This window comes from Heloderma suspectum, chromosome 3 (assembly GCF_057233095.1).
Source record: "Heloderma suspectum isolate Gila_16-S chromosome 3, 16-S_ref, whole genome shotgun sequence".
Lineage (NCBI taxonomy): Eukaryota > Metazoa > Chordata > Lepidosauria > Squamata > Helodermatidae > Heloderma > Heloderma suspectum.
The window spans coordinates 248,664,977-248,689,492 of NC_139460.1; the positions used below are offsets into that span (position 1 = coordinate 248,664,977).

General features: G+C 47.5%; 1 protein-coding gene across 2 annotated transcripts in view; it reads left to right on the forward strand.

Moving 5' to 3' along the window:
* Positions 1 to 1,638: 1,638 nt before the first annotated feature.
* Positions 1,639 to 24,516, forward strand: part of AFAP1L2 (actin filament associated protein 1 like 2) — a 124,866-nt gene continuing 101,988 nt past the window's right edge. For both annotated transcript variants that reach the window (XR_014789484.1, XM_084846147.1), the window contains exon 1: positions 1,639 to 2,154. Coding sequence is in view for 1 of the 2 variants with exons in the window: in XM_084846147.1 (XP_084702273.1) it covers positions 2,139 to 2,154 (16 nt within the window). In the remaining variant the exon portion in view is untranslated. The remainder of the gene's footprint in view (positions 2,155 to 24,516) is intronic.

A 24,516-nucleotide genomic window follows, 5' to 3' on the forward strand; every position in this document is an offset into this window, starting at 1 on the left:
TCGATTCCCTCCTCAGACCTCTTCCTCTCCTCAAGCCTCCATTCTCTGTAGATTAGTGGGGGGTTGGGGAGGCTAGCATGGAAAGGAATCCCCACTGTTATCTCCGATCAGAACTGGAGATAACAGCAGGGATGCTCCTTACTTAGCACTGTTTGCCGTCCAAACTGGGAAGGGGGTGGCATGCTCAGTGCTTTGCCTGCCTCAAGAAGACACAGGGCTAGGAAAGCCAGCCAACCAAGGTGCAGATTGAGAGGACTCCATCCGGTGCCGCAGGCAGGGAAGCTTCAGTACGTGTAGGCTTTCCCTGGCTAGGGAAAGCCCACACGTGCCAAAGCTGGGCTCTGAGTCAAGGTGCCAGGAGGAAGAAGAGCACTCCTCCACTTGGCTGGGGAGAAGTGAAGCTGGCTGAGTCCCCTTTGCTCCTCCAGTGGAAGGCAACAGAGGAGCAAAGGGGCCTGAGATGGCTCCGCTCCACTCCTCCTTTGCATTCCCACATGGGGAACATGGGCGGGGGAGAGTGGAGCCAGCACTTTGGTGGGCTTCACTCCCCTTGGCCTTTCCCTAGCCTGGAAAGCCCAGGTGGAATGGCGCAGGCTCCCCGGCTGAAGTGCCACCAGGAGGAACTCTAGCAGCTGCTTCAGCTGGGGACCCAATGATGCCAGGGGCTGGGGCCCTGCCCCTTGACATCATCTACTTGCGTGGGGGGTGGATGACAAATTTTCCTCCCGTTTTAGGCACATTTATACTCTGAAGTAAGTCCAAGTGCAGTGGAGGATGCTGTCCCGTCATCGATGTTGAAGACAGATTCAGTGGACAGTCCAGCTGGCATGGAGGGGCTCCGTCTTGCTCTTTGCCCCAGGCAGCCAAATGTCTGCAACCTTTGGTGGAGCTCTCCAGCAACCTACAGCAAGGGTGCACCCAGACAGACAGCTCCTAGCACCACCAACGCAAAGGCCCTGTGTAGCTATTCCACCTTCCCCTCCTTAACCGATTCCCTTTGTGGTAAAAGGCAGAGGGAAAACACAGGAGGGTTCCAAATGAGGGACCAGGAGGGCGGGCCCCCTCTTCAAATTCTGTGCTGGAGGCAGGGCAATTGCAGAGTGGACGCCTCATCTGGAAGCCCCCCAACTTGCATTCCCTCTGGATCTCCCCTCGCTGTTCCCCCTCACTTTCCTTAGCAAGATTGTTTCCAGCAGGGTCGCCAACATCTTCAGCCATACGAACAGTGCCGGTGTCAAGGGTAGGCATGCCTGGGCACCTGCCAAGGGCCCACACCCCAGCAGGGGCCCGTTGACTACAGCGCCCTGGAGTCACTCCTCCTCTTCACCACTGTGACCGGCTTGTTCACCTGCCTGTTGCTGTGCCCAGACAAGGGTGGTGGTGAGAAGGATGCCGCTGCCTACTTGCTCGCTGGCTCTCTGCCCGTCAAGCAAGCAAGCGGGCGCAGGGATGAGGAAGAGGATGCGCAAGAGCAGCTGGTGGCGGTGGCGGTGCGAAGGCAGGCGCAGCGAGGGAGCAGGCCCGCCGCCCAAGGGCCCCCGAAGCCAGGAGCCGGCACTGGGACGACCCGCTCACGCCCCCTCACGCTGGCGCCTGCTGCGCCTGTTCTAGCGCGGAGGAATGCCGCCGGCTCCCCGAGCGGCTCGCTCTGTTTCGCAGGCATCGGCTTCTGTTCTGCGGCGCTGCGAGGAGGAGAGCGCCACCGCCGTTCCCGTTCGCCCCTCAGCCAGCAAGGGCTCCCGCCGAGGGCAGGGAAGTTCGGCTCGGCGCGCAGCGGGGCGCGCGGTGACGAGGCCGCCTCGGGACAGGAGAGCGGCGGCCGCCGCCGCGCCCCCAGCCTGCCGCGAGCAGCCCCTCGGCCCAGCCCGTCCAGCCGCCGAGGCGGACCTCGCCGAAAGGGGCGGAGTTACGGGAGCGCAGAGCCGGCCCGAGAGAGCGTTGGGCGGGCGCGCGAGGAGGGAGGTCCTGCGGAGGCGCAAATGTAGCCCGGCGCTGGCGAGGAAGGAGGCGCGTCCCGCGGGGGAGAGCGGGCGAGCGAGGGACCCTGAAGAAGTTTGGGCAGCGCGCGCGACATCCAGGCCCTCCGCCCCTGCACGGGCTCTCCGCGCCGTCTAGCCAAGCAAATCGCCGATCGCAGGATGGATAGATATAAAGGTAAGGGAAGACGGGGTCTCTTGGGCGTTCTCCCGGGCGTGGGAAAGGGGAAGCGTCGGCGCCTCTTCCGAAGGGTCGCTCGTTACTTCCCCACCAGGGATGTTCTTCGCGCCTCGCTTTAAGCGAGCCAAATGCGACGTGCGGCGGGTTGTTTCGGGGAGCGGATTCCGATTTTGATTCTCGCTCCCAAACGTCGATCTCCCTGCAGCGTTTAATGGACGCGCGGTTTGAGCTGTCGGCGGCGCGCGGGCATTCGACGGGGATTCGTGGGGCAGAACGGATGCGGGTGGGTGCGCGCGCGGGTGTGCCGTGTGGTGGTGGAGAGACCAAAGCGGCCGAAGAGTGGCACCTAAGAGTGGCGATGGCCTGGCTTGCCCAGATCGGGCGGAGAGATGGGATGACTTTTAGGTCTACGTTTTCAGGAGTGGTGGGAGGAAGTGAAGAGCCAAGCCCTTCTCCCAGACTTAGACGTCTGGAAGGATTTGATAGTGCCGTTTTGGGGAGGATTTTAGCGATCGGCAAGCAACACGTGTGTGTGTGTGTGTGTGTGGGGGGGGAGAAATTATAAAATATTCGGCTTCCTTTTGAAAGAAATGAAAGAAATTGTGTATCTCTGTGTGTGCTGTGATGCTGATCGCGACCTTGCTACATGTCCCTCCTGGAAACACTTAAGAAGATGCCGTAAGGATCAAAAGGTGAAAAATAGGGTGTGAGAAAGTGAACACGAGACGGGTCTTAGGGTTATAGCCGGATTGACGGGGGGCGGGGAAGGGTTGCAGTACCTGCACCTTACACACACACACACCATGGACACACGCCCCATCACTGCACGTGTGTGATGGACAGTTCAAAGGGCTGCCACATGCTCCTTTCCTCTCAGGGGAATTGCTGTTGCTTCAAAAGGGAGTAGCAGAGAGGAGATATGTTGTTACTGTGTATAAGCAAGCTAAAGTATTTGTAGATTTTCTAGGTTTACTTTGCAATCTCTCTAGTCAGCAAGATTATGCTGGGCAATCAATATATTAAAAAAAAGGACTGGCTGACAGAGGTGTGTGAGCATTGAGCATGTTGAATAAACGATTTAAAGCCCTTTTGAGAAGTTAAGGAAGCCATGCTCTCAATGCTCAGTGCTTCATTTCTAAAAAGAGGAGGTGCTTCTGTAACTCATGCCCTCTCCCCTGGGAGTGTTTCTCCTTATCCTGAGGGTATGGCATGGGGGCAGATGCGGTTACTCATTGGTGAGGGGAAAATACTCTGTACATTCTCAGAAGCATCTTTCTTTATTATTATTTTGAAGAATCCGGGAGTGAACGTAGTCAGTCCAGACATGTAGCCCTGCAAAGGGATGGTTTCTCACATTGAACTGTAATGAGATTTGTTCAGTGCCGACAAGCAAATATGTATTTGCTGTTTTACAAGGAGGTTAAAGTTGCAGTCCTATTCAAACTTACTTGGGAGTAAACTGCATTGAACAATGTGAACTTCTGAGTAAACCTGCATAGGATTGTCCTGTAATTTTTTTTTTAAACCACGGTGACATTTTCTTCTTTCTTTCCACATGCATTCTCATGCTCTCAAGCATTCTATCTGACTTTGCAGTTGAGAACACATAGTGAGATAAGGATGCATTGCCACCAGCAGGAAAGGAGTCTAAATACAATAAAGAAATGTTTGCCCACTTAACCTGTTTAGGAGCTTGTTGGACCAGTTGACAGTGCAATCCGGTGAAGCCAGTTTGCATCAGTACCTGAGAATCTAGCTCTCCACATTTATCATTTTAACTTTAAAAACAAACTTCCCACACTGTGATGGCCGGGGCTCCTCTCAAGTGTGTCTTTGTTTACGCTGGAAAATCAGCCGACCTCTCCAAGTTGTTGTTTATGTGTAATCTGAACATACAATTGTTTGAAATTGTCTGGTGCTTTCTGAATCCGGATTTTGCAGGAATTATGGGAGGGGAGTGTATACTGCTACCCTGTGCATGTCTACTCAGAAGTAAGCCCCATTGAGTTCAGTGGGGTTTACTTCCAGGAAAGTGGGTACAGAACTGCAGCCTAGGGCTGTTATATGTCATCCCATCTTAGACCTTTATGGCAATGTCAAAAGCAGCAGTTTAGTATGTTTGCTTCCAAGTATGTGGCCAAATATCAGCGTTGCTATTGAATGCCATTCACGTTATTTATTTGGGTGAATATTTCTGTCTTTGTTATTACTGTTCTTTGTGTTTGTACATCTCTGAGCTAGTCACAGCCCTAAGAAGAGAGTGGCCTGCCTTCCCCTTTCTTGCACTTGCTCAGCAATGCTGGTACCAGTGTGGCATGGTGGTTAGTTAGAGTGTTGGACTGGGACTCAGGAGATCCACGTTCTAGTCCCCATTTGGCCATGAAGCTCACTGAGTGACTTTGGGCCAGTCAGTGATGCTCAACCTAACCTACCTCATAGGGTTGTTGTGACAATAAAATGAAGAGGATCATGTTAACCGCCTTGGGTTCCTTGCAAGAGGGGAGAAGGCGGGATATAAATATAATAAATACCACACCGAGTCTAGGATGTAGGTGGCAATGGTGAATAACTTGCCTTCCCCTTCCGTAAGTCAGGATGGGCTAATGGTTTGACCTGATATAAAGCAGTTTCCTGTCCTGTCAGTCATATGAGATGAAAGAATCCAGCACTGAAAAATGAACTGCTCTAGAATGACTTCCACACTGGGTGCTGCTTTCATGCTGCAGTCATGGGTAAGGTGGGAGAAGCCCCCTCCTTTTGCCTCAACCAGGCTGTAATGTTGAACAGGCCCCCAAACAATGGTGCCTGGAAAGGGATGCTCTTCTCAGTGGGCCTTCTCAGTGACCGCTCCCAGGCTCTGGAACCCCCAGCCAAGGGAGGCTAGGTTGACTCCCTCTCTGTTGTCCTTCTGCTGACAGGCAAATTACATTTTTATTCAGGCAGGCCTTTGGCATGTAAGTTGGTCTGTTGCTTTTATTGGGTTGACTGCTGTCTATTTTTGCATTATTGTGTTTTGTTTGTTTTTTATGTTACGTTTTAATTAACTTTTTGTTTTACTCTTAGTTTCATTATTGTTAGATGCCTTGAGTTCCATTTTTGGTGGAAAAAATTATTATAAATGTTATAATAAAAGAGCCGGTGTGGTGTAGTGGTTAAAGTGTTGGACTGGGACTTGGGAGATCTGAGTTCTAGTCCTCACTTGGCCATGAAGCTCAGTGGGCAACTTTGGGCCAGTCGCTGACTCTCAGCCTAATCTACCTCACAGGGTTGTTGTGAGGATAAAATGGAGAGGAGGAGGACCATGTAAATCACCTTGGATTCCTTGCAAGAGGAAAAAAGGTGGTATATAAATGTAATAAATAAATAAAGCTCCCTGTTCATCTTCTCCATCATATTGGAGTCCCCTCACCCACACATTTATATACATCTTGTTACAACACGTGTTGCAGGTGAGCATCTATGTGTTGTAGGTACATGCATGAGGATGGACACAGAGGGTCCCAATCCTGTCATTCCAGTGCCCGGGGCCGCCCCAGGGGTTGTCATTCCATTCACTCATGGTCTGTCATTGCTGTTCTCCTTCATTTCTCTCTTTCAATGCAGTTAATATGGCGTATTTCTTTAAGAGGCTGATAAGCCACCATTCAAAATAGCAATACTTTTGCAAAGCAGCTAACAGAATTTATTAAAATCATAGTAAAGCAAATAGGGAGATGTATATTTAAAATGATAAAACAGAAAGAGCAGTCTAACCAATTTTCTCCCCGTGACCAGAATATATTAAAATCATATTTAAGAAACATCAAAATTAACCTTTAAAATAATAAAACAGAAAGAACAATACAAAACACCTCATTTCATTTCTATCCCTGTGACATATTCCATTCTCTCTGAATTCCTTGCTTTAGTTGTAGCTTACTTGGCGCTTGCATTGATTTCAAGGGAGCCCAGTCATGTAGCTGGCATTCTGAGCTCCTATTATTTCCTATGGGCTTTCAGGTAGCTCCCATTCTGTAAGTGAGGATTCATGTGTGTAAGGTCTGAAGTGCAGTGCTGGCTTTCTGATTTGAAGTAGAATCTTTGCTATCATCAGCTGCAGTATCTGAGTGGAATCAGAAAGTAGCTCTTCTTCTCTTTGGTTCAGACACAGTAAGAACAGAGAACCACATTCTTCTCATGTATGTCAACTTGCATTTGAGGAAAGAGTAGGAGATGCAGCAATAGCAGCTGGAAAGGCAGCTCGCCAATAGGAGCAAGTAGTAAAAGAGGGTGCAGGAGGGCTGTGAAGGTAGGGGTGAAGTCTTGCATTCACAAGTGGCTGACAATGTTATAGGCAGGAAAAGAGGGTTTATAGGTGTCCATTTCCACCCATACATTTGACTCTGTTTTCTGGGACTGACAAAGAGCACATAGGGAAACTTCATCAATCACTTGGCCAATGATTCCTTTCCTCATAGGGTCTTACAAGGTCCTGAGAATCTCTTTACATTTTCTATAAATCCCAGCCCCCAAAAGTAACAAGCCCCAAAAATTGAAAATTTGAGATAACCAAGCGGCAAATTTGTATTGCATATTAAACCTGTTCCCAGAAGATTAAGGAGGGACACTATATGCCAAGAACATGGAGAGGGGGCTTAGCTCGGTGGTAGAAGGTCTGAGTCTCAGTCCTCAGCAGCTCCAGTTAAAGAAGGGAAAAACTCCCTCCTGAAACCCTGGAGGGCCACTGCCAGTCAGCGTCGACGACACTGGGCTAGATGGACGAATGGTCTGACTCGGTATAAGGCAGCTATTTATGTTCCTAAAATAATTGGCTGGCCGCTGTATGAACAGAATGCTGGACTAGATGGGCCCTTGGTCTGATCTAGCAGGGTTCTTCTTATGTTCTTACTTTTAGACTGCAACCCTATACCCACGTGCCTAGGACGACTTGCTTCTAAGTAGACACGTATGGGATAGTGCTGCTAATCCCTGTTATGAATCAAATCAGTACGCTTCTCTGCTTTAGCAGAATATAAAATTTACCTTAATTATTCCATGATAGAAAGCACATCTGAGGACCTAGCAAAATAATGTTGTTTTTGAAGCCAGAGTATCACTTTTAATACGCTTGTAAGCAGTATCTTTCTTTTGGGGTTGGCTTATTTTGGTGGGTGGGGGTAATTTTAGGCTGATTAGTGGTTGGAAATCTGAGCTGCTGTTTTATTCTTTAGCTATTTTAATTGGATTGTAACTGAATTTTAGAGACGTATCTTTATGTTGGTGTTGTAATCTGTTGTTACTCACTCATTACATCGGGATGGGGCATGCTGTGAACTCAAATGAATTAGTGTATAATTTCCAACTGTTTTGAGACTGATGTAATGTTTCGCCTGCCCAGGATGGCTTTAGGGATGATTCCCGTGGAATCATTAGAATAGAATTCGTCATGCAACTTTCTCAGAGTAATCTGTAAGCTGAGGCTGAATTCTCAGATCCTGAGATATATCACCTCTTGGAAGATGTGTGGCTGACCCATTCTGATGAAAAGATTGCATGCAGGCAGGCATACACCAATATCTTTCTAAAAAGTATGCTGTTCATTCAGAATGCTACAGTGGGACCAATCCATTTGCATTTTGAGAGGTGTTTGGTTTTGTTGCAAACCAAAGTCGTAGCCGTCAGCTTCTGACAGATGAAAACAGGATACCTGCTGAGTGAGTCACTCTTGTGCAACAGTGAGCGGGCCGGCTGCTATTTGAGTGTATAATGGTGTATTTCCAGCACTGTGCCACTGTAGTGTGGGGTCTGACATTCACATGCATAAATGTCTTTCTCAGTCTTGACACTGCAAAGAGGCTGCATAGCTCCAAGATTTCAAATAATGGCATCCTTTTAATTTGCTTCTTGCTTTTTGATGTGAGTGGCTTTTTCCACCTGCTCCAAGATTTTCCCCACCACTTTGTAAGCTAGAAAAGTATTTTTCAAGAAAGGAAGAAATGGGAGCCTTTCAGAATTTGACCCAGTGAAATACCTGTGTGTGCAGCAATCGCCTGTGGACATGCTGCTGCATGCAAGGATCTGCATCTGCATAATCAGATGCAGATCCTTGATAGCACTGATTATCTTCCAAATAAAGCAGAGAAAGAAGGACTGGATTCATAGCTCTCTAAACAGGAGATTTCTACTATCAAAGCTGACTATGTTGAACATCTGTTAGGAAATGCACCTGCAGACTTAAACCAGCCTGGGTCACGTGTGTAAGCCCAGATGCTGAAGGCAAGGTTTTAAACTCTAGACGGCACCATTTTATGAATGGAGAACCCAATGGAGATGCCACTGTTCTAATTAAAGTGAATTAACTAACATTCTCAGTGTGAGTCTAGACACTCAATAAACATTTGCTGCATGCAAAAGAATGCTTATTATACCTTGCTTGACAGGATTCTAACTTGGTGTCTGTAAACAGGTGAGCTAACTGGCAGCCAACTTCCTAATAAGACAGAATAACTGATCATTGACGATGCTATAGTGTTATCTGTATAGGGTTTGACACATCTGGCCTGTGCCACTGCTGCCTTAGCTTGGGTCTCAGCTATTGGGGGTGTGTGTGTGTTAAGCATCCATTGCCTCCCTTCTCTCTCCCCAAACTTTCTTCTGCCCTCATCACACACAATCTCACTCACTCACTCACTCTCTCCCTCTTCAAGACAGAGCTCTAGGGTTGATCCTTCTTGGCTTGGATGCGTATATACTTGACAGTCTCCCACCTAGCTAGCTACCCTGACCCATCCAGACTTCCTGGTGGGGGAAAAGTGTCTCCACCACTTCAGTGGAGCTACACCTTGCAGTCATCTTGCTCTTTTTGCCATGCTACCCTCTTATCCTGCTGCCCCTTTTGGCTAACCTCCATTTTGGTTCTCCTGCCAAGGCAACTGCTGTTCCAGTCAGCATCGGCATGTGTTTTGTGCCCTGGTGTGTGTGTGTGTGTGTGTGTGTGTGTGAGGCCTTCTGCCTAACTGTTGGCCCAGACAAATGTTGTCCCAGATGGGTGCACTATCATTGCATCCCCTCTCCAAAAAAGTTAAGGTTGTCTAAGAAGCAGGTTGATATTACTATGGATCAGAATTAATTACTTTGGGATGGAGTGGAGGAATCATCATCATCATCTGTAAGAAGTGTATACATAGATGTTCAACTGACTAACCTGTTAAATGTAAAGCACTGGGCTGGTTCAGATGTTTCAAATCCTCCATGCAAATTAGTCCCTTGGATACAGCTGCAGAGAGAAAGTAATATCTACCCTAGTTATTACTAGTAACATGCGGTTTCCTGGAAGAGAGTCACATGAGCATAGAGGGTTTTTTTTTCCCCAGCTGCAGCACTTGTACATATATCAGACTTCCCCAACCTGGCACCTTCCAGATTTGTTGGACTACAGCTCCCATAATTCTCCCATAAAGATGGCTGGGGACTATGGGAGATGTAGTCCAACTCATCTGGAGGGCATCAGATTGGAGAAGATTGATATGTTGTCCCCCAAAAGTGCTGTCTTTCACCCAGGAGTCTGCCAGAACAGATTTTCCTTCCTTCATGCAGCTGTTTCATGTGGGAGGAGTTTCAAGCATTTTAACCAGCCACTCTATCACTTTCCTTTGGATGCATTTCTTAAGCTACAATTCTGAAGGCCATTTATCTGCATGCATGTCCTACTCTGGTAGGTGCTTCAAGACTGCACCCCTGGTATATAAGAGATAAATTTTCCTTATATAACACTCATTTTTTAAAACAACAACAACCCCACCACTCTTTATTTAAAAAGCCCTATTCCTTTTATCAGAATGGGAAAGACTAGAGATCTCTTCAAGAAAATTGGAGATCTCAAGGGAACGTTTTGTGCAAAGACGGGCATGATAAAGGACAAAGAAGGCAGGGACCTAACAGAAGGAGATGAGATTAAGAAGAGGTGGCAAGAATACACAGAAGAACTATACAGGAAAGATCTGAATGTCCCTGATAGCCATGATAGTGCGGTCACTGAACTTGAGCTGGACATCCTCGAGAGTGAAGTCAAGTGGGCCTTAGGAAGCATTAGTAACAACAAAGCTAGCGGAGATGACAGTATTCCAGCTGAGCTATTTAAAATCCTAAAAGATGATGCTGTTAAAGTGCTGCATTCAATATGCCAACAAATTTGGAACACTCAGCAATGGCCGCAAGACTGGAAAAGGTCAGTTTACATTCCAATTCCAAAGAAGGGCAATGCCAAAGAGTGTTCAAACTACCGCACAATTGCGCTCATTTCACATGCCAGCAAGGTGATGCTCAAAATCCTACAAGCTGGAGAGCCAGGGCCTGCAGGAGAAGCCACCACCACCACCACCGGGGAAGAGGCGTGCTTGCCGCCGCTGGGCCTGCTGCCGCCGTCGCTGGGCCTGCTGCCGCCGCCGCTGCCACCACCACCAGGCCTTCCTTGTGGACTTCTGCCTGGCAGACCGCCAGTCCCTGAAGGACCAGGCCCCCAGGTACCGAGCCAGCTGTGCTGCTCCACCTGCCCCTCCCTGGAGGGGCTACATAAGCTGGCTGGCTGAGGTGGCCTGGGAGAGCCAGGGCCTGCAGGAGAAGCCACCACCACCACCACCACCGGGGAAGAGGCGTGCTTGCCGCCGCTGGGCCTGCTGCCGCCGTCGCTGGGCCTGCTGCCGCCGCCGCTGCCACCACCACCAGGCCTTCCTTGTGGACTTCTACCTAGCAGACCGCCAGTCCCTGCAGGACCAGGCCCCCAGGTACCGAGCCAGCTGTGCTGCTCCATCTGCCCCTCCCTGGAGGGGCTACATAAGCTGGCTGGCTGAGGTGGCCTGGGAGAGCCAGGGCCTGCAGGAGAAGCCACCACCACCACCGGGGAAGAGGCGTGCTTGCAGCCGCTGGGCCTGCTGCTGCCGCCGTCGCCGCTACCACCGCCACCAGGCCTTCCCTGTGGACTCCTGCCTGGCATTTTTAAGGGGATTTTAATTGTTTTGTTTGTTTGTTTTATTTTGTTGAGGGGGATTTTGTTGTGTTTTTAGGGGTGGGTAGCCTGCCTGATAGGCGGGAGCGAGGGGGCATGTGTCCACCTGATGGAGGCAGTGGGGGGGAGTGTTGGGGGCCAGAACATACCGAGGCTGGGCAGCAGGCGCTGGCGGAGCGCTAGGGGCAGGCCATGCCAGCTAAGGGGAACAAGGGAGAGATGTGTAGTATCTGTCCCCTGCTCCGGGCCTGTCCAGAGCCAAAGGATGGCTGGGGGAGGCGTGACCCCATCTTCTGGCCTTCGTTTGCTGCTCTGCAATGCCAGGTCTGTTACCCAGAAAACCTCCCTCATCCATGACATGATCCTGGATGAGGGTGCAGACCTGGCATGTATTACAGAGACCTGGCTGGCCGAGGCTGCTGCTCCAACCCTTGCAGCCATGTGTCCAGCTGGATTTTCGTATGCACAGCAGCCGAGGGCTGGGGATCGGGGAGGGGGAGTGGCTGTTATCTACCGAGAGTCCTTGGTCTTCACCAGACCCCCTCTCCGGGAGACCAAGGTTGTTGAGTGCATGTACTGGAGGTTGGGCCCGAAGGGCAGTCTGGGGATTCTGCTCGTGTACTGTCCACCCCGCTGCACGACTGACTCCCTGGCCGAGGTGCTTGAGGTGGTCTCTGATGTGCGTGTACAGTCCCCTAACTTACTGGTGTTGGGGGACTTCAACGTACATTCGGAGGCCATCCTCACAGGAGCACCTCGGGACTTCATGGAGACTATGGCCTCCTGGGAGCTGCACCATATTCTAACTGGGCCCACCCATGTAGCCGGTCATGCACTAGACCTTGTGTTTGTTTCTGGAGAAGCGGGGAGTGATCTGGAAGTCGGGGGTATATCCACCACCCCCTTGTCATGGTCAGATCACTATCTGGTGATGTTGGACTTCTCGGTTCCACAACCCCTCCGCAGGGGTGGAGGACCCATTAAAATGGTCCGCCCCAGGCGTCTTATGGATCCAAATGGATTCCTGAATGCGCTTGGGGATTCTCTGGGGCATGCCAACGGCCACTCGGTCGAGACCCTGGTGGGTGGCTGGAATGCTGCAATCACTGGGGCATTAGATCGGGTGGCTCCGAAACGCCCTCTCCCCCTGAACAGGGCTCGGACTGCACCATGGTTCAATCCGCGGTTACGAGCTCTGAAACAGGAGGTGAGACGGCTAGAGCGCCGGTGGCGGAAGTCTCGCTCCAAAGATGATCAGACACGGGCTAGAGCTATATCTTCAGCCTATCACGTGGCGGTGAAGGCAGCAAAAAAGGAATATTATGCTGCCTCCATCGCGTCTGCAGAGTGCTGCCCCAGGAGGCTGTTCCAAGTGGTCCGGAGCCTGGTCGGTCCTGTGGCTCCGGAACCACTGGAGCATTCTAAGGCCTCCTGTGAGGCTTTGGCAAGGCACTTTGCAGATAAAATTGATCAGATTAGGTGTGTTACTCTGCACACTGTGGATACAGTTAGTGAGCAAGAGGCGGCCTGTGGCAAACCGGTTTTGTGGGATCGGTTCCAGCTTCTTCCTCCTGATGAAGTGGACAAGGTGCTTTCATCTGTAAGGCCAACCACCTGCTTACTTGATCCTTGCCCATCTTGGCTCATTATGAGCTGCAGAGAGAGACTGGGTGAGGGGATCAAGGCGGTGGTGAACGCCTCCCTTGAGGAGGGAGTGATGCCATCAGCCCTCAAGGAGGCAGTGATAAGACCGCTCTTAAAGAAGCCCTCCTTGGATCCTCAAGTTCTGAACAACTTTCGCCCAGTCTCAAATCTGCCATTTTTGGGCAAGGTGATTGAGCGGGTGGTGGCGATGCAGTTGAAGGCACACTTGGAAGAAACTGATTATCTAGACCCATTTCAGTCGGGCTTCAGGCCTGGGCATGGGACAGAAACGGCCTTGGTCGCCTTGGTGGATGATATGAGGAGGGCTCTGGATAGGGGTGAATGCTCCTTCCTTGTTCTCCTCGACCTCTCAGCGGCTTTTGATACCGTTGACCACGGTATCCTCCTGGACCGCCTGGAGGGGTTGGGCATTGGAAACACTGTATTGCGGTGGTTCCGGTCCTTCCTCTCCGGCAGGTACCAGAGGGTAGCACTGGGAGAGGAGGTTTCGGACCCGTGGCCACTCACTTGTGGGGTGCCACAGGGTTCCATCCTCTCCCCGATGCTAATTAACATCTATGTGAAGCCGCTGGGGGCTATCATCAGGAGGTTTGGGGTGCAATGTCATCAATATGCGGATGACACTCAGCTCTACCTCTCATTCAAATCTTCACCAAGATTGGCCGTAGAATCCCTGTCCAAATGTCTGGAGACGGTGAGTGGCTGGATGGGGAGGAATAAGCTGAAGCTCAACCCTGACAAGACCGAGGTACTTTTGGTGGGAGACAAGAGGAGGCTGGGGGATGTTGACCTGGTGTTGAATGGGGTACAGCTACCCTTGAAAGACCAGGTCCGCAGCCGGGGGGTCATTTTGGACTCCCAGCTGTCCATGGAGGCTCAGGTGTCAGCTGTGAGCCGGACAGCGCTGTATCAACTCCATCTGATACGGCAGCTGCGCCCCTACCTTCCCGACCATCTGCTCCCATCGGTAGTACATGCCCTGGTCTCCTCTCGTTTAGACTACTGTAATGCGCTCTACGTGCTGTTACCATTGAAGACGGTTCGGAAACTGCAGCTGGTACAGAACGCGGCGGCTCGCCTGATTAAAGGCAGCCGCCGGCGAGATCACATCACTCCAGTGCTGAAGGAGTTGCACTGGTTACCAGTTGTTTTCCAGGCCAAATTCAAGGTGTTGGTTTTGACCTTTAAAACCCTATATGGTTCCGGCCCAGCCTATCTTAAGGAGCGCCTCCAGCAACACCAGACAGGCCGCTTAACAAGATCAGCCTCGGATGGCCTTCTCTCTGTCCCATCAGCCTGGACAGCTAGACTGGTGGGGATGAGGGAGAGGGCCTTCTCTGTGGTGGCCCCCACTCTGTGGAACTCCCTCCCTAGGGAACTCCGTCATGCCCCCTCTTTAATGAGCTTCCGTCGTGCATTAAAAACGTGGTTGTTCAGGCAGGCATTTGGGGTGGGTTAGGGTATTTTTTAAAAAAAAAATTTATGGTAAAATTTTATTGTTTTAAATTGTTTATGGTGGGTTGTACATCGCCCAGAGTGGCTGGGTGACCAGTCAGATGAGCGATTAATAAATTAAATAAATAAATAAATAAATAAATAAATAAGCTAGGCTTCAGCAGTATGCGAACCAAGAACTACCGGAAGTACAAGCTGGGTTTCGAAGAGGCAGAGGAACTAGAGATCAAATCGCCAACATTCGCTGGATCATGGAGAAAGCAAGAGAATTCCAGAAAAATGTCTATTTCTGCTTCATTGACTACGCTAAAGCCTTTGATTGTGTGGATCACAACAAACTGTGGCAAATTCTTAAAGTGATGGGAGTACCAGACCACCTTACCTGTCTCCTGAGAAACCTGTACGAGGGTCAAGAAGCAACAGTAAGAACCAGACATGGAACAACGGAGTGGTTCAAAACTGGGAAAGGAGTATGACAAGGCTGCATATTGTCACCCTGCTTATTCAACTTATATGCAGAGTACATCATGAGAAATGCCGGGTTGGACGAATCAGAGGTCGGAAGTAAGATTGCTGGGAGAATTATCAATAACCTCCGACATGCAGACGATACCACCCTAATGGCAGAAAGCGAAGAGGATCTCAAGAGCCTCTTGTTGAGGGTGAAAGCGGAGAGTGCAAAAGCTGGTTTGAAACTCAACATTAAAAAAAACAAAGATCATGGCATCTGGCTCCATCACTTCCTGGCATATAGAAGGGGAAGAAATGGAAGCAGTGACAGATTTTACTATCTTGGGCTCCAAGATCACCGCAGACAGTGACTGTAGCCATGAAATTAAAAGACGCTTGCTCCTTGGGAGGAAAGCTATGGCAAACCTAGACAGCATAGTAAGAAGCAGAGACATCACCTTGCCGACAAAGGGCCGTCTAATCAGAGCTATGGTTTTCCCAGTAGTCACGTAGGGCTGTGAGAGCTGGACTATAAGGAAGGCTGAGCGCCGAAGAATTGATGCTTTCGAACTGTGGTGCTGGAGAAGACTCTTACGAGTCCCCTGGACTGCAAGGAGGTCAAATCAGTCCATCCTAAAGGAAATCAACCCTGAGTGCTCATTGGAAGGACAGATACTGAAGCTGAAGCTCAAATATTTTGGCCACCTAATGCGAAGAGAAAACTCTCTGGAAAAGACCCTGATGCTGGGAAAGACTGAAGGCAAAAGGAGAAGGGGACGGCAGAGGTTGAGATGGCTAGATAGCATCACGGATGCAATGAATATGGACTTGAGCACGCTCCGGGAGAGAGCGCAGGACAGGAAGGCCTGGTGTGCTATGGTCCATGGGGTCACGAAGAGTCGGACACGACTGAACAACAACAACAATTCCTTTTATAAAGGGGATGATTATGGGCTATACTGATGGATGACTAAGCAGAACTGTGCCACATGACATGTCCAGCTAGAATCCAAGGATAGAAGCCTACATTGGTTTTGTGACAAGCCACATCCCAGTTCCAGAACAGAGCCACAATAAATGGCTCTAGGTCATATCCTCTCCTGGGCCCTGTCAACCAAACCACCTTGTATTTTGTATGTGTATCTTTTGTGGTTCTGTCTGGTCAGCCCTTAAGGAAGCCCACTAAATGTTAGCATGTTGCAGGTTGTGAATGACTTTACTGCCTCACTAGTGTCGTTGTCTGTTGACCCAAGGATCACAACTGCTGCTTTAACAGTGAAGTGGTTAGAGAGATAACATTTAGGAACTGTGTCTGCAAAGCAATCTGTTTACCCTCCGGCCCCTCTTACTTTATATGGGACAAAACTGAAGTCCTGTTTGCAAGGTCAGGCAGAGAAGGAGGGTAAACTGATACAGCACCAAGGAAGAAAAACCATTCCTTATCTCTGTCTCTTTGATCTCATGCTGTTAAAAGAGCTATTTGCTCAAGCCCACCTAGCAGGGTCCAGTTTTTGGCAGATTCTTTCACATACACAGGGCCTGGAAGTCCATCCTTATCTGTCCCATGTGACCATAAGGCTTGTTGTCCCACTGAGGCCTCCTTTACTTACATCTCATTTCTACAGTTGTGTAAGTTAGTGGGTGCCTTACAGAGTCCCTCTGGCTTGTGCTTGAACCATGGATCCTTTAACAGAGGATCCAGCAACGCACTCAGTCCCATTCTAGCTGAATCTCTTGGCTGTTCCTTGTACAAAGTAACCATGCATGACCCACAAAATTGACTTTGTAATGGATCTCACTCCCACTGCTGCTGAATGGCAAAACCACAGATCTATGCTAGAGAAGTTCTGCTCATCAACCTGGTTTCTTCAGAAGATCCACTTCAGCAAAACTTTTACTGAATGTCCCCCACCCTCACTTTACCTGCTCCTCTTCCTCTCCTTCACCTAGAACTGGCCTACCGTTATGATTAAAAGCCTGTGTTACCACTTGAAGTTCCTGGCTCAGATCTGCATTGATGCATTCACTGGCTAGTCTAAGGCTCCACTATTGCTTGACCTCAGCCCCTCTCTACCATCTTTAATAAGGAGATAATAATATTGGCTGTTGTTGTTAAGGATTACTGAAATAAAGGTATTTTAAGGGCATCTAAATAATTATGAGTAGTTATTATTATCTCTGCTATTAATTAATATCACATGTGTTCCCTTTCCCTGTATCTCATAAAGATTGTAAGCCTTCTTGGCAGGGGCTGTATTCTGTACAGCACTTTGTCCTTGGTGATGTTAGCAAAATGTTCGGTAGTGGTAGTTGGCCCAAACACAGAATTTTCCTTGCTGGCTCACACAGCTTCTTTTGGAGGAAATGGATACAATTAGTGCTTTGAGGTTCTGAACTTGTTTTGTCTTTGTCATTGTTCTATAATCTGATTCTTCTTTCCACTTTCTCCTGGTTGTTGCAATATTATACTTATTGGGGGGGGGCAGGGGGCAGGATCAAGCAAAGTTAGATTTGCTTGGTTTCCGTTTTAAACACCCGGCTCCCCATTGTAGATCACACCTCTCTCTTGGTTTACCCGGTTCCTTTCTTTCTTACATAGCCAGGCTTGACAATGGTAATGCTACCATGCCTCCCTTTCACTCTTGCCCTCCTTCCTTATTTACCCTGATCCCTTCTCAACAAGATTTGTTCATTGTGCATATTGAATTCCTGCAGAAAAGGAGACTGTGAATGTATTTCTTGTCTGGGGTTTTTCACTGATTCCTTTCATGGAGGATCCACAGCCCTGGAATATATTAACAGTGCAATCCTCTGAACACTTACCTGTTGTGAGGATACAACGGAGAGGAGGAGGATAGTGTAAGCCGCCTTGGTTTCCTTGCAAGAGGAAAAAAGGCGGGATATAAATGCAATAATAAATAATAATAATAAATAAATAAGTGAGCCCTATTGGAAATAAATCCCCAAATGGTGGGATTTACTTCCAAATAAACATGTATAGGATTGCGCTGTAAGTTACTGTGCAAAGATTCTTATTGAAATAATGCTTACAGTACTCCCATCACTGTAGTTCCAAAGCACAGGACAGAATGATGCCTTTACTGTAAATAACTGGGGTGGGGGGCAGCAGGGAGGCAGGCATTGCCATAAATTGCAATGGTTTATGGGCTGGAAATATAGGAATGTGTGTGTTTCTCTTGTCAGTTTTATGGGCATGGTTGAGATCCAAGCATAGACCCATCAGAACTTTCTTTCCTGGTCCTTAATTTACATACCTGAGCAGTCTTTAGTAAAAGCCGTTGTGACTTGACATAACTATATATGACTTTCCCCATGGAAGTCTTAACAGCTAGAGCTAGCATGAAATTTACAAGATGAATTTACATTTAAAATTGCAAAAACTGGTTTTTCCTAATACAGACATTGCTATAATTCATTTGCCGATTCTGTGTCCGTGGAATTCAACGTTCTCCTTGAAATTTCAGAATTTGGTAGGGGAAGTGGGGGTTGGGTGGCTTCATGCCTAAACATTCTAATTTTACAAACCTTTTACAAACTTTAGAAACAGAAGAACTTTATTATCAAGGGTAGAAAACCCCTAGGCACCTAAAATTTTTGATTCTGGTACCTAGGAATATTAATATTTTCCCACCTTTTTAATGCATGCAAAATGCTTTTTACCTCATGTTATCCCAATGTGGTAATTTGGCAGTATAGTCCTAACTGTATGGGTGCTTCCAGGTGATACTTTTATCCTGCAGTTGCCCTGTCTCAAACATGAAAATTTCTTGGGGGGGATGTCTAGACATTGTCTTTCTTTGTAACCCTCCTGTGTTTTCCTACCACTTCTTCCATCTTCTTTCTCATCACAAAAAGTCTGTTAAGGAGGAGAGGATGCCATTGAGCTGGTGCACAATGTCTTCTGAATGGTAGTACTAGGAACCCTCCATCTGGAAGCACCCTATTTCCTTGGTTTCACTGCTTAGAATTGTTTGAGATATATTGACTTGCCCAATGCTAACTAAAGAGCTTCATGGCTTCAATATTTTAGGTGCCTAGGATTTTCTAGCCTTGATAAAAACATTCCTCTATTTCTTAGGTTGTAGAATTTGAATTTTGGGCATGGAACCTGGCAAAAAAGCAGTGATTTAAATCCAAGTCTTCCTCAGCCAAAACCAACTCACACTGTTCTGCAAAAGTTAGGCGATATTGTTCACTGAGCCATCCTCTGTTGGGGAGTATGTAAATTCTACTTCTGTGAAAATGTGTAGGTTGAAAGACAATAAACTAAAATGTGCTTTGTAGAGAAAGGGAGGAGTTGGAAGACACCCGGGATCTTGAAAGTGTGCTGGAAAAGAAGACAAAACAAGGGTGTGCTCTTTCCTAAGGCGGAAACAAGGTGATTCACTTCAAGTTTCCAAAATAGCTCATGCAACTGGCATTTTTTTCTCTAGTTTGGAATGCTGAAGGATCATCTCTCATATGTCAGGTATACAAGCAGGATGGTTTGGCAAAGTAAAGTTATAGGGCTAAGTAATCAAAATGGAGTTAGATTGCATTTTATGTGCAAATAATTTGTATCTGAGAATAATTGCTCCTTGCTCTCATTCTCACACAAACACTGTCAGGCCTGGGATAAGCTGAGACATGGACAGCATAGCTGGAGTCACTCAGCAAGGGTTGGGAGAAAGCAAGGCAAAAGGAACAGAAATGGAGGCAAGAAAAGGATCAGGCTGCTAGCATCCTCTTCCTTCTTCACTTTTTTTTTTTACCGAAGCTGTGAGAAGGCTCAGTCCAAAGGCAGCAGGCGAGCTCATGTGGTCTCAGGTGAGCTTGCCCTTAAGATGAGGAGGGAGGGGCTGCTAAGCAACAGAAGCAAAAGATAGCCAATCACATGCGCTCATCCAAATACAAATTGAACTCAAAACTATATCTTCATTTTCAGCATTGGAAGATGCATTCCCCCAAACCCAATGTTTGAAAGTAATCCCTTACGTCATGTTTAAAGGTTTGACTTGCGCTTACAGCCATGTATCACAGTTGGTGCTGGGAGATTTTCTAGACAATCTGTGATGTCTTCTGAGAAAAGCATGTAGGGTGGCAGGCCTGTGCACAGGAGGTAGAGGTGGGCAACTTGTGGCCCTCCACATTTTTGGCCTATAACTCCCGTCAGTGCTAGCCAGCATAGCCAGCAGTGAATGATTGTGGAAGCTGTTGGCCAAGACATCTGTAGGCTACAAATTGCCAATCCCTAATATCAGATATTAGAGTGATGGACATCTGGGTAAATGCCACAGAAAATTGGTATTATTATTATTATTATTATTCATTAGTACTTATTTTTAAAAGCCTTCCTATTATTTTCATGCTGCCTAGCTGAGGCAGAAGCTAATTTGGGAGCCCTAATAATGCTTTGGTCCAGTCCATTCTGACCTCTGTACACAGAGTGGATTGTTAGTAGTGGTAATTAAGCTATTGGCTGTGTGAACAGCTCTGCTGTTGTTGTTATTGTTGTTTATTTAAAACATTTATATCCTGCCCTATATCATTAGGATCTCAGGGTGGCGTACAGATAAAATCAGTTTAGACAGCATAAAACAATAAATAATTTAAACAGCTAAAAACATATTAAACCATTAAGCCAGCTAATACCAATTTAAAATCGAAAGCAATAAAACGGTTAAAGCAGTGTGCTACTTTAGGGAATGCAGTTAGCCCCCAAAGGCTTTAATAAAAGGCCATGTTTTAACTTGGTGCTGAAATGAAACTGTCTGTGCCAATCGGGCCTCCAAGGGGAGGGCATTCCACAATCGGGGGTGTCACAGCAGTGAAAGCCTTGTCCCACATCCCACCATAGTGGATGTCTCTCATGGTGGGACGCAGAGGAGAGCTCCTCCAACAGATCTCAGTCCTTGGGCAGGCATATATATGGGGAGGCGCTCCCTCAAATATCAAGGTCCCAAGCCGCTTCGGACTTTAAATGTCATCACTAGCACCCTGAATTCCGACCGGAAGCATATTGGCAGCCAGTGTAATTCCTTTGAGACTGGTGTTACGTGATCTTTGCGAGTCACTGCTTTTCACTGCTGTGTGCTGTTTGGCCACATTATCACTCTTGCTGAGGAGCTGGATTACAGGGAAGAATCTGCCCAGTGGCCTCACTACCACCCATGACTTGCATGTCTAAAATTAAGGATTGCCTTCTCTGTGAACCTGCCTGTTTAAGATAATTTCCTGAGGCCCTGCTCTGAGAGCTCCCTCTTTTGGAAGTCAGGGAGGTGACAACTGGGCATAGGGCCTTTTTGTTGCTGGTGGTGCTCAGACTATTGAATACCCTTCCCAGAAATATCTGTCAGCAGGGCTGGTGTCAAGGGTAGACATGCCTGAGCACCTGTCAAGGGCCTACACCCCAGCAGAGGTCCACTGACAACAGTTACTCCTCCTCTTCACCATGGTAACCTGCTTGTTCACCTGCCTGTTGCTGTGGCCCAGACAAGGGTGGTGGTGAGAAGGATGCCCCTGCCTACTTGTTCACTGGCTCTCTCGCTGGTCAAGCAAACAAGCGGGAGCAGGGATGAACAAGAGGATGAGGAACAAGAGCATTTGGTGGCAATGGTGGTGCAAAGACAGACTCAATGAGGGAGGAGGCCCATCGCGCAAGGGCCCTCAAAAACCAGGAGCCAGCACTGTCCATCAGGCACCTCGTCTTTCATCTTTCAGGCGTCAAATCAAAACTTTTAATTTTCTCTTGCTTTTGGACAGCAGTGGTACAGTCTCTGTTGCTATTTTAATGCTGTTGCTTGTTCTGCTTATTGGGGAAAGGCTGTAGTGCAGTGGTAGAGCACAGGCTTTGTATGCAGCAAAAGACTCCTGGGCTAAAATCCTGGAAAGCTGATGCCAGTCAGTATAGACAATACTTTCAATAGATGCATGAATGGAAGCCTTTCTCTAGTGCTGAGGAGGGAATGGTAGTCCCTTTTTCCATGCAGGCAGGGAGAAAGGGGAGGTTCTGGAGCTCCATCCCATCCCATCCCAGCCCCATACTCCACTCCCTGGTGTTGTCAGACCCCTTTCTCTGTGCAGGGAGAGACACAGAGCAATGGTCATGCTGGCTGGGGCTGATGGGAGTTTAGGTCCAAGAGATCTGAAGGGCACCAGATTGCAGAAGGCTGTCCTAGATGAAGGCATGTGGACACATGTTAAAATGGCCACTATGTGTAAACACTGCAAGGTGTATGAGCACTGCCGTGTTTGCTTGTGTATCACAGTCATTTTTCATAGTCAACAATTGCTGATCCAAGCCTGCCTTGATAGCAGCTTCAAAACGTTGGGTCCAAGAACTGGAGCAACCCCATTTGAGCTGCTTCTGATTTTTTAAAGAAGAGCTGTGCTGAGCCTGCAGGAATCAAAATGACTGAACTTGTTGGCCAGTCTTTCTTTCAGAATAGCTGTTGCTAAAAGAAAAGCTGAGCATAGGCGATCAGTGCTGGCTTGGGAGAGTCTGGCTGATTGTGTAGGGCTAGATTTTTACAGTAGTTTACAGTAAAAATTTAGCAATGGAAATAAAAGGTCTACCGATCTGCATGATCAGTAGATAGATTTTGAGCTGCTTGGGGAAAGCATGGGAAAACTGAGTGTTTGCTCTAATGTTCCAAACATGAAGGGTCAGTGTATCCTGAAATAGCATTTTTTCCCCACTGACCTATTGCCTTTGTGGGCAGGATTCCACTGAAAGCACATCTGATGATGGTTTGGTATATGGCAATATCCAATTCCGAACAAGTCTGCCTGAAGGCAAATATCTCAGTCTTGCGGGATCAGACTGTGATTCCCATGAAGCAAACATATCACACAACTTTTGCTTAATACAATTATTCTGTTTAGGTCAGATTTTAATAATTCATGCTTCTCGGAGTGCTTTTGCCATTTGTTTTTATGTGTGCTTCCGTTGGAAGACAACTTAAGAGTGCATCTTGCAAACAACTTTGTAAACCACTTAACCTACACAAGTTAGTGGACTTCATATTTAATTGGAGGCAGTATTAAAGTCATTAACTTGCTGCTTAAGGATCTAACAACAAACCTTTTTTATCCCTGACATACAAGCATTTATTATTACACTCCATGCGTAACTCTGAAAATCTCACCAGTTAATCAGGGGAAGGTAACACAAATTGAATCCATGGGTGGTTTTGTGATTATAGCAAGTATTGAAATGGAAAGTATAATTTACTTATGCTTTCTGTTTTGGGTGTTCCTTTGCAATACTGAAAAGGGACCTTGCAGATCTTCACTAATGAGAACTATTGCAGGCAGTGCACATTTCCAAATGAGGTGCATGTGTGTGCAAAGCTGGGGAAAGTTGGTCTTGAAGTTCTCCAAGGCCAAGAACTTGATGGTGTTGCAGACACGTCTCATACCAGCTGCCTTGCCTGCTTGGTGACTCCCAGTTGGTAGCTTCAGAATGTCCTGAGTATGAGGAGGTGCTGGAGTGAGAGACCACTGGAGTGAGAGAAAAGGGCTGAGCAGGACAGATTGAAAGAGAAGGGGGCCCTTTCACACTTTCCCTCTATCCTTCTGATCAAACATTGTATCTATATATATTCAGTCTCTATGTACACATAGAACTATATGCATAATTGTAAGTGCAACTTCTAATTGATTGAATTCTGAAGTGTACAGTCTATTCTAAAATGAAGTTTTGGTGAGTTTCAAACATTCTCCGTCAAGTTTCAAAATTAGAAGTCCGGGCATCCTGAGTAAACTGGAAAGAACTTCAGATATTTCTGGTCTCTGGAGACCTCTTACATATATACACTGTCTGTTGGCAGGCTCATCCCAGTTGGATCCCCCCCCACCCCCCCTAATCTGCAAGATTTTTTTAACCATTCAAATTAGTTTGTTCCCCAAATGCAATACATAAAGAAGAAATAAACTAACCAGAACTTGGACTGGCTCCATACTGTGCTTTGCAGCCAGTAGTCTTCCATTGGGTATGAAACTCTGTTCTGTGCTATGAGAAAAGCTATTGTTACGCTCACCCCCTTTTGAGCAGTGAGGAGGTGTGGGTGCAGCACTCAGGTCTAGATTGCTTTGGAAAGATGTCACTAGAGGCTTTGTAATATTTGAGTTTGTTTATAAATAGACATATTGAACATGGGTTAGAGGCATTGTTAAACACTCCAACAGACACTCCACTGCCCCACATCAGATCTCCAGAGAGAACCAGATCCCCGCAAGGCTTACTAAGCCCCAAAACTCTTTCTCTCTGTTACAGTCGAAAACTGCAGTCTTTCCCATTTCTTTCATTTCACAGACACATAGATTACATCATCCTTAGCTTGGTGTGGGGTAGGTCTGCTTTTGTCCCATTCAGAAAACCTTAGAACAGATTATTTTAGTAGCCATGGAAACACATCACCTGAATATCTTGGGCTGCTAACACTTCTTTGTCATTCCAGGACTCTAGCCAGGTATTGCCTTAAACAAGCAACCAACAGTGGCAGGCCTATTCACAGGAATCTGATAGGAAACTCATAACACCATAGACTTTGTAATCCCACCAACAAGAGGAGGAGTCTGTGAGTGGTTTGGCATAACTGCTTTAACGGGTGACCAACATAGTGAAGTAACCACAAGTTGGGTTTCCTTTATTGGTGCAATATGATGGTTGTATAATCTAGACATATTTAATCCACTTTCTAGAAAATCAATAAAAGATGACGAAGTGTATTCTTCAGTCATGTCTGGGACATCTTGAGGACTCAGTGCCTTTTTTCAAATTCCACTATCAAACCATTCAAATA